The sequence below is a fragment of the Perca flavescens genome, chromosome 19 (assembly GCF_004354835.1).
Source record: "Perca flavescens isolate YP-PL-M2 chromosome 19, PFLA_1.0, whole genome shotgun sequence".
In the NCBI taxonomy this organism is placed as follows: domain Eukaryota; kingdom Metazoa; phylum Chordata; class Actinopteri; order Perciformes; family Percidae; genus Perca; species Perca flavescens.
In genome coordinates, this window is record NC_041349.1 from 15,600,979 (window position 1) to 15,611,662 (window position 10,684).

Below are 10,684 nucleotides of genomic sequence, written 5' to 3' on the forward strand. Positions count from 1 at the left end.
AAAAAAGTGGGCTACAATAATATGGTTGCCACGGGGGCAACCAGGGGTGATGATTAGGTTGCCACTTGTCACAATTTGGTGGCTAAGGACAACCGTTAATGTTGAGCCCATATTTATATATATGTATGTATATATATATATATATATATATATATATATACATGTATACCATATCATTATTTATAATTATGGTAGGCCTACAGTGCTGATATACTTTAAAATAAACATGTATTATTTAAAGCCCATACATGATGATGTCCGGCACACTTATTTATTTATTTGTTTTTTGTGGGGGAAGGGGGTGGGGGGGCAAAATTGTTGCTGCATACCCCTCTGACACTGGGTATTTGCGCCCCTGCGTAAGGTGAGTAAGAGTGCCAATACTCTGCAAAGAACATAACACAGGACTTTTATCCTGGAAACCAGAAGTTGTGACCAATTTGAAAAGTAAACAGCAAGTTTCACTTTACCGAACAAATGGAGCTACATCACATTCTGGTGAAACCCTGAAGTGTATTACCATCAGTTTCCTGCCATTTCTTTTGAATGGAGAAGTGATACTGGGACAGTTAAATGACACTGGCCAGAGAGTCATCAAAGAAAGAGAACCAAAATGTAACAGACATGTTAAATGACCCACCCTGTCCCTTCACATCCTTTACAATAGCTCTGAAACACAAACCAGACGAGTTCAAAAGTGTACATCCATATATTTTTATTTCACAATAATATTTGTACCAAGTTCAGAATGCTCATTCATTTTTGACATACAACTAATTTGCTGACATACATACATAATTAATCTAAATGTAATTACGATACAACAAATAAAATATAACGCACATAGGAACATAGAATACTTTGCATACAATGAGGATGTAGCCAGAATGGAGAAAAAATATTTTGAATTAAACATTTAAAGTAGTTGAAAGTAACACTCTTATCCAAGATTTCTGTTCTCATCCCACTTAAACATTTTAAACAATTACTTAAACAAACAAAATTTGAACAATGCACATGTTTTCAATAAGCCCTTTTATGTTATTTTAAATTGTTTTACATGTACTGTAAATGTTTTTTGTTTGCTGTGTCTGTTTTTGTGATTCTGTGTAACTTGTGTACTGTTGCTCCAGGGCTCCCTTGTAAAAGAGATTTGATTATCTCAATGGGACATCACCTGGTAAAATAAAGGATAAATAAAAAAAATAAAATAAAAAATGATATAAGACATTAAATGTGCTCATGCATTAAGTTATGCATCATGCATGTACATACTGATGCAGCTGAAATGACCTATGATCACTTGAACCACCAAGCGGCGATAAACTGGAAGGAAAACCACATTGCAACACCAAGTGGCTAAAATTGTAAACCAGCATGGGGAACATTTTATCAGTGTGAAAACAAATACTGACATCACTGACACTCTTTTGAAACACACTTACTGGTGCTTATAACACTTCTAAAGACCTTTAAAAGATAGAAAATAAAAAGTCCACTTTGAAATACACATGAAATACACCAAGCGATGTTGGTCAGCATGAGTGAGAAGTCTTTGCAGTTCCTCTTTCAGAGAATAATTGCAGTAATGGCCACATTTAGACAGCGCTAACACCACAGTGACACAGTACCGGTAATTCAAAATGTCACCAATCAGAGGAATGCAGTGCACTTGTATCTTTTAGGTGGCAAGAATCTGGATTCTAAATATTTTTAAATTTTTTAGAGTGTGTATGTAAATGTATTCTGATCTGGGAACATGATATTTCTATGCATATTTTGCATTCATTTGAATGTTTTTTTTATATATATTGTGCACTTACTCTGCTTCTCAAGATCTTTGTGAAAAACTGATTGCGATGTGATTACTGTATTGATTTGGTGGTCCACCTAAAATAAGAATATTTTTCATTACTTGAATTTAAATTGAACCACTGACCTATTAGAATGCTCCATGATAATCAAAGCTACTGTACCTGTTCCAGCATCTTCAGAGCCTCTCATTACTTCATAGACACAACCATCACCTACATGTCAGAGATAATCAAAGTAGGGTCAAAAAACATTGAATGTTTGTGAGTGTAAGAAAATAATTTCCAAATCATTTTTAACACAGATAATTAGTAATTACATACCAATTTCCACCTAATATTTAGTAAAATACTTTTGCCGAGATACTTACCAAATTCAACATCATTTAACTGTTGCTTTTATGATCATGTACAGATTTATTTTGTTTAAAATTTGATTAATATATTAAACCTATTTTTTATGAAAGTTGTGGTAGTTAAGGTCTATTCAATTACATTATGTCTGTTACCATACTTTTTTAAGTACCCATTGGTCACAATTTGTACAATGTATACTGTACCTGTTCCGGCATCTTTAGAGCCTCTCAATGCTTCATAGACACAACCATCACCTACATGTCAGAGATAAACAAGGTATGGTCAAAAATATTGAATGTTTTTAAGTGTATGAAAACACTTTCCAAATCATTTTTATCCAGATAATTAGTAATTACATATCAATTTCCACCTGTTATTTAGTAAAATATTTTTGCCAAGATACTTACCAAATTCAACATAATTTAACTGTTGCTTTTATGATCATGTACTGTTTTTGTTTTGTTTAAAGTTTAGTAGTAGTGTTAAATTGTTTTTAATCAAAGTTGTGGTAGTTAAAATCCATTCAATTACTATATGTCTGTTGCCATACTTTTTTAAGAAGCCATTGTTCACAATTTGTACAATCTATACTGTACCTGCATCTTCAGAATGTGGAATGTTTGTGAGTGTATAAAAACAGTTTTATTTGGCAATTTTCTTTTAAAATACCAGCTGAGTGGAATACCAAAGGTATAGGGGTTGTGCTCGATATTCAGAACATTAACATAGCAAGAAAAAAAAAAATTTGACATGAAATATAATACTCGCTCCGAAGATAATCACCGTCACTCTCTCACTCGCTCTACCACACACTCCCCCCCCCACACACACACACACACACACACATTGGCAGTGCTGAGATCAATGCACACACCAACGCACAAGTATATACTTCAGGCCAAAAGATTTGCGTGGAGCCTCCACAGGACCATAACTCAAGCTTTAGGCTGCACATGCATGTTAGTGGATTTAAGTTCCTTGTGTGTCTGTATTTGACGCTGAGGGCCAATCGGTATTTGACAAATTTGGGAATGGTCTGTGAGAGCTGTGTGGAGGCAATCCCACAGCACTTTTTTTCTGAATATCGAGTACAGCCCCTTTAAAATACTTATGAAAGCAAACAGAAGTGGATGGAAGACTGACCATGGAGAAGAGACGAGTACACGGGCTGTTGAGTTTCATCTTGGTTGACCGTTTGAGACTGGGTGGCCCTGAAACATAATTAGCAGTCCTTTTTAAAAATAAGTTACCATAAAGAGTAAATATACTGAACAGTATATTACTGCTGTTTAGTTGTATGAGAGAAGAAGAGAAAGAAGTCCCAACCTGTTACAACATGGATCTGTGAAAGAGAACATATTTTTTTGTTACTTACTAAATCATTGATTTCAAAGCATTCAGTGATTTTTGATAATCAGAATGTTAGCCATTTAATATTATCAGGAGGAGGTCTCACCCTTTGTATCAGACTTTGTATAGAAAAGCAGCGAGAGCAGCAGTAGAAAAATCAGTAAAATTACAATAACCAGCCCAACAATCAACGGTACAAGAGATGAGGAGTTGGACGCTGCAATTATAAATATATGAATACAATTAAATCACACTTTCCTTATGAAGAATGTTTAAAGTGTATTGTACAAAATTAAAGCAATTTATATTTTATTTTCTTCCTGCACCCAACCCATTCTCACTCCAAACTTGTAAAATGCGGACGCTTGGGCAGTGGCTGTTAGCGTCAGATAAGCACCATTCAGAAATTCCCGGGCAGAGAAACAGCTACACTGGTTGGTCGGGACAACAGTAGGTTGATAAATCAAACAACATCAAACAACACAAGACTTTCACCCCGGAGACCGGGGATCATGTCCCGTGTGTCACGTTTCAATTCAATTAAATTAAATTCAATCGAATTTTATTTATAGTATCAAATCATAACAAGAGTTATTTAGAGATACTTTACAGATAGAGTAGGTCTAGACTACACTCTATAATTTACAAAGCCCCAACAATTCCAGTAATTCCCTCAAGAGCAAGCATTAGCAGTGGCTGTTGCGACAGTGGCGAGGAGAAACTCCCTTTTAGGAAGAAACCTTGGCAGACCCAGACTCTTGGTAGGCGGTGTCTGACGGGGCCGGTTGGGGTTATGATGAACAGTGGCGTAATAGTCATAATAAAGATAATGGAACAGTGACTACAATGGTAGTCGTAGTAGTTCGTGTCATAGCCGGGCACAGCAGGGCGTTACAGGATGTAACGTGGGACAGCAGAGCATGGGGGACGCAGTGGACGCAGCAGGACACAGCAGGACATTGCAGGGAATCGCAGAGCGTAGTGTGTAGAACACGTTTTACATAAAACGTGTTTAGATATGATGCTATAGGAGACTTTCTGCGTCAATAACAACGCCAAAGACACCTTATAAAGCGTCCGAATTTTACGAGATGGGAGGGACAATGTGTTGCCCTGCCCCTACCTGATGCTTGTGGGCTACACTTCACTGTTTCGGTTGCCGACATCTTACTGACTTCATTGGAAATTGTGCAGGTGAATTTGGTGTCTTCGTCCTGAGGTTTGATGATGTATTCCAGTCTGGGGCCTAATATGGTTTGATTTCTCACGGCCCATTTGTAGGTCTTTCTCACTGATCTCATAATTGCAGAAAGTATCACTCTGACTGGTCACACTGTAATATGAGTCCTCCAAATGCATTTGAGGATATCTTTAATATAATTACAGTTAGTTAAGTGAAATCATTTATATATCAAATATTGCTATCCTTCCTGTGCTTCTTTTTCTTCTGCATCATCAGTTGTGATTCTCAAAAACCTTATTGACCCAATAATAAACTACAATCACTCCTCTGCACATACCTATTTCTGGTATGTCAGACGTAATGTTTCTGCACGTCTCTGTTTCAGTTGCCGTCATCTTGCTGACTTCATTGGAAATTGTGCAGGTGAATTTGGTGTCTTCGTCCTGAGGTTTGATGGTGTATTCCAGTCTGGGGCCTTCTATGGTTTGATTCCTCACGGCCCATTTGTAGGTGATGCCACTGTTACTGATGTCAGAGGTTGCCTGGCACTCCAGCAAAACTGTACAGGATTTGTTTAAGGTGTGCCACGTAGAATTTGAAACAATTCTGACAGTTATGGGTTCTAATGGAACAGTTTGGAGAGAGAGAGAGAGAGAGAGAGAGAGAGAGAGAGAGAGAGAGAGAGAGAGATCAGCTAATCTCCATCAAAACACCAACAAATGCATCTTTAGCAGAACTCAGAACTAGACCCACAGTACAGACCATTCACATCAGAATATTTTCACTGAACAAACTCTTTTGTTAACTTCAATTTCAAAACTAAGATCCACAATCTGGTGAGTTGTCTGTGTTTGTTTCCGAAACACAAATCTGTAGCCCAAAAAGCAGATTATCTTTTAAATATCAAGAAAGAAGCAAGGGAAGTCCCAGACTACGGACGGACTCAATGACTACACACCATAAGTATAAAAGCATAACTAATTTAGGCACAAAGAAACGATAGTGTGTGGACACAGTCTATAAGATTTGCTATTTAAATAAATATGCAAAATACATTATTATATTATATTTAACATTATAAAACTATGATGGTCAATGGAGAACAGAAAATAAGCAAATAAAGAAAACCTCTTCATGAGTTCTCTCTGCCACCATTATTATGACATCTGTTCTATAAGAACAAATAAATCAACAATTATTAGTTACTTGGTTATTTCTTACCATGAACTTTCAGAGTGAAAGGGACTGTTTCCCTTTGGCTGTCACCCACCTCTGAGAGAAAACTGAAATCACCAGAGTCTTTGAGTGTCAGTCTTCTCACTGTTAAACTAAAGTTTGTGGGGTTTAGGTCTAATCTGCCCTTGAACTGATGTTCTCCAGAGACAGGATCTTTGTCTGCTATTATTGACCCTTTATATTTCCATCTTGCCATTGTGACCCCTTCAGTTGGTAAGCATGATGAAAACTCTACGGTGTCTCCAACTTTTTTATGGATGACACGTTGACAACTGGAAGCCTCCACATCTAAAACACATGAGCAGACAACAGACTGAGTATCATCCTTTTGTCTTTGTCAAATTGATCTTGTTATTATGGCTGATGGTCACCACTGTTTACATATTGAGAGAAGAAAGAGAAACACAAAGAAAAACATTTGGTCATTAAGAAATGAGCATTTATTAGAACAAAAAAAGAACATCTGCCAACATCTTACACAGAGGTAGTCCTTTCTAATACAAAGAAATGCATTATAGTATTTGAAAATATAAAAATAACAAAAATGTAATTAAATTAGCATACGTGTAATTGAAAACATACAAGATACTGATGATATGCAGACATCCAGGAAATACTGTAAGGTCGTCAGTACATACAGTACAGCTCTGTAATTATAAGCTCATGCAAGAGTGCCACAGCCAAACAAATATTTCTAATAAAAAACTGCACAGCCTTACTGAGCAGAGTGGTACATACCATAGACCCCAATTAGCAGCAGAGCACTGTATGTTAAGAAACATGAGTATCGGATACCACCAGCCATCTTTGTAGGAAAGGGGAACAACTTCTGTTTCCTCTTCTGGTCTATCAAACTCTGCTGTGATGAATAAAACAATTGACAGCAGGCAGAACATGCAGTCTGGTCGGGCCTGATAAAAAGTTGAAGAAGAGTTCCTTGGTTAGATCTTTTGCAAATTCACAGCCAGCTGTTTTAGTGTACAATTTAACCATCACACTCTTTGACATTGGAAGGTGAATGTTAGATTTGCTGCATCCCTGACCGCATTATTAATTAGAAACTAAACTATACATTGTATTAATTTCCGCCTAAGAAACTGAATTTATAGACTTTTGTAAAGATACATATTTGATCTAGATGTGTAAAGCTTTGAGATTAGGGTCCACTTTTACCACATCCTGTCATCAGATATTCCTACAAGTCAACAAAGTAGTGCTGTTTCTGTTAAGCACATGCAGAAGTGGTATGTGCTCTGTCTTCATAATTTTCTGTTATAAACATTATTTTACGATTGTTTCATGTTGACTTTAATGTAGTTCCTTTGGACATTTACTGTAACTGAATATATTTGGGGAAGCCAAGAAAGTGTAACACTACCAAGTTTACTGAAATGTCTTTTGAAAGAAGAAGTGACCCAGTAAAAATAACATTGGCATATTAAATGACACCAGACTCTTCGTATTCTTTAGAAAAGCTCTGAAACACAAACCAGTTTAATTAAAAAGTACATCCGTTTATTTGACAATATTTCCATATGGTGAGAGCTACTTTAATGATTTCTTAACATCAAATTAATCTCAATTTACAGAGTACTTACTGTATAATATTATGTAAAACTATGTATGATCTCTTGTATTTATTGAGCATTTGCGCAATAAATAGAAGAGATCATACATAGTTACCTTATTTAAACAAAAAACAGGTAACATGGTATGCCAAAAGTTATGAAAACTAAAAAAACACATAATTACATTAATAATTACATTATTCATTCAATCGCTGGTGCATCTGCAAAGATATTTAAAGACCACATGAAATAAAAGCAAAAATGCAGGGCACCACCAAGTGGCTGATAATGTTAACCTGCAGACATGAGAAAGTGTAGAAACATACTCACAGCTTGGTTCTTTAAAAAAATGTACAGAAGATTTTCCCTTTATAATAAACAGTTAGAAAGTACAGTTATAAAAGTAAAGACACAATTACATATATGTATTATGTTTTTAAACTACAGTACTTTATATGTGAACGTATAATACTGCAAAAACTGGCCTAACATGAATGTAGTTGTTCATGTCATGTCATCTGTGCACTTTTCTTTATGGACCTGACACAAAATAACAGTCAAAAAGCTGGAAAACAGACATACTGTGGAATACTAAATTATTCCAAATTATTATATTACTAAATTAGCAAGTAAATTGAATTGCATACTCTTACCGTTTCCTCTAGTGCAGTTATCAAAGATGATTTCAGCTAAAAATTTTATTTTAGACCCAGCAGATGAACAGCTGATGCTAATGTACATGGGGTTTAACGTTGATTCACATTATAGTAGATTGAGTTCTCCACTGGATCTGCAGGATCAGTCCTCTTGTCAACTTTGAGCTCAATTGAATTAAATGTGGCATAATTGTATTCTTCTGCTTGTTCATCTAAAAATATGAATGTTTTCATTATCAATCAATCCGTTAGAAAAATGGCTCCATTATTCCCACATTAGAAAATGTTTGTACTGTACCATTTCCATTGTCTTTACAACCACTGATTGATTCGTAGATACAATCTTCACCTACAGGTCAGTGAAAATCAAGCCAAAGTCAAATTAGTCACTTCATCTCTGACATCTCCATGACTTTGGGTAACATTTTAACAACTGGTTTAGTAAAATTCAACAGTGTTAAAGGAACACGCCGACTTATTGGGAATTTAGCTTATTCACCGTAACCCCCAGAGTTAGACAAGTCGATACATATCCTTCTCATCTCTATGCATGCTGTAATGCTGTCTGACGGCTCCAGCGGCATACTGCTCCGAATAAGTGACAAAATAACGCCAACATGTTCGTATTTACATGTTGTGGCGGAGTGATATGCTCGCAGCAAGCCTGTCTGTGAATATAGTTCCCGGTTTGTTTACTGTTAGAAGATGGCTGTGTCTCATGTTACGTTGTTTTTTGTACACGCTGTGACTATACAAATCACAACATGTAAATAGGAACATGTTGGCGTTATTTTGTCACTTTTGTCACAATTGGGAGCAGTAGGCTAGTTGAAACCAGTTACCTGCAGGATCTGTGCTGGGCTAAGCTAATGCTGGAACCGTCAGACAGCGTTACAGCACGCACGGAGATGAGAAGGGTATGTATCGACTTGTCTTACTCTGGGGGTTACGGTGAATAAGCTAAATTCCCAATAAGTCGGCGTGTCCCTTTAAACCTGCAGCAGAGGTGTTTTTGGAGGAATATCCTTAAGAAACAAGGTCCAGTTGTATAAATTGTGGCATTTTTTAATTTAAAACCTAGCAGTGATATTAGAAAGAGTTGTAAAATCATTCAGAAAGGCTGACCTGGAAGAGGGGAGGCGTATACGTGCTCTTGAGTTTCCTCGTTTACCTGTGCATCCTGATTGGTGCTCTGAGATTGTGGGGTTCTAAAACATTGGGGAATTGCAGTACACTTAGCAGAAAAACATCAAAAGTATTGCTTCAAAGTGGGAGAAAAGACAGTTACACCAACCTGTCACCGCACGGACCTGCAAAAAAAAATAAAAATAAAACATTTTTTCATTTTTTTAATATTGCAAAATGTTCTTATCGTCAGTGCCATACAATGAGAACTCCTGAGAATGTTTTTTTCTCACCCTTGGACTTTTTAAAGTGATACACCAAGAGCAGGAGAATAATAAAAGCTCCAGTGGTGACAGCAGTGAACAGCGCCAATAGAGATGACTTGCTTTCAGGCCTGTACACTGCAGAAAGAAACTATTATTAAAATAGTATGCTACTGTAACATCAATTACTGATTTTATAGTTTCAGTTAAATATTAAATATGCATTTTATTGGCCGCAGAAGAAAGTGAATTTAACTCATCCAAATGTACACGTATTTAGTACTTTAAAAAGGCTGTACTAGGTTTGTACTAGGTTTTGGTCAGGAAGTTTTTGATTATTCTGAAAAGGGAATATTCCAAAACCCTTAATTTCCTCATATGAATATATGTTCGTAGTATGCCAAGAAATATGAAACCTGGCAGAACTATGTAACTGAACGTACAGTGTACAGAGATGTTGACAGCGTTGCTGAAATCTCCAGATCCAGACTCACACCAGTACACTGAATCACTGTATAGTAAGCGCTCAATGTTGCATGTGGATCCGTTCATTATTCCCCAGCCATAACAGCGTGAGAGTTGGTCTGTTGCAGTAAACATCATCACTCTCCACTGGGTGGATTTTCCCTCACACCTCAGTGACACAGACTCAAATAAGTGTTGCACTCTATCAGGAGTCACTGTGAGAGAAGCTGCCGAGTTGAAATCTGAAAAACAAAACCTCAAATTGGGTGAAACCACAGTGAAAATGTGCCTTTATCTTGTGTTGCATCCTTTCAATTGTTAAAATATTGTCCTACATATGAAGGCAAATTAACATTTACAGACATTTTTGTATGTTACATACTCAATGGTGTCTCAGTTTTCAGACCAAAGAATTTGAATTACTAAATTATGTGTTACAAAAATTGTGATGCCATTTACTTCAAAAGAGGTGAAACTTAGAGTGATGGAGTATTACAAAGGTTCTCCTCAGTTTTTGGTGAAAGTTGAACTGGAACTGGATTTTAAATTCTGCTTGGACCTTGAAACATTTAGTGCTGAGTTCTTCTTTGAAAACAGTTTTGCAAAATAGTCAGTTACCAGTATTCTGTCTTATGTGTGGGTTTAAAGAAGAAAAAACATCTTGCGTGAT

The 10,684-nt window shown here is 36.4% G+C and overlaps 1 protein-coding gene across 3 annotated transcripts; it reads right to left on the reverse strand.

Moving 5' to 3' along the window:
- Nucleotides 1-1,163: 1,163 nt before the first annotated feature.
- LOC114545890 (SLAM family member 5) lies at nt 1,164-6,744 on the reverse strand. 3 transcript variants are annotated; one of them, XM_028564460.1, is made up of 9 exons: nt 6,676-6,744; nt 5,923-6,225; nt 5,039-5,323; nt 3,625-3,735; nt 3,495-3,510; nt 3,312-3,379; nt 2,372-2,422; nt 1,977-2,027; nt 1,164-1,890 (listed from the first exon to the last, which is right to left on the reverse strand). In XM_028564460.1, the coding sequence occupies exons 1-9, from the start codon at nt 6,740-6,742 to the stop codon at nt 1,832-1,834; spliced, it is 1,011 nt and encodes a 336-aa protein (XP_028420261.1). In that variant the 5' UTR covers nt 6,743-6,744; the 3' UTR covers nt 1,164-1,831. The 3 variants fall into 3 exon arrangements, with proteins under 3 accessions (XP_028420261.1, XP_028420260.1, XP_028420262.1); XM_028564459.1 differs by having other exon boundaries at nt 1,164-2,027; XM_028564461.1 differs by lacking the exon at nt 3,625-3,735 and having other exon boundaries at nt 1,164-2,027.
- Nucleotides 6,745-10,684: the final 3,940 nt, after the last annotated feature.

Excerpts from the sequence above, each read along its gene's own strand:
- LOC114545890 (XM_028564459.1), bottom strand. The coding sequence starts at position 6,742 with ATGGCTGGTGGTATCCGATACTCATGTTTCTTAACATACAGTGCTCTG. Across the intron at positions 3,736-5,038 it reads GTCTGACATACCAGAAATAG|CGTCCAACTCCTCATCTCTT; the intron begins GTATGTGCAGAG and ends TTATAATTGCAG. Across the intron at positions 2,028-2,371 it reads CTCTAAAGATGCCGGAACAG|GTGATGGTTGTGTCTATGAA; the intron begins GTACAGTATACA and ends TCTGACATGTAG.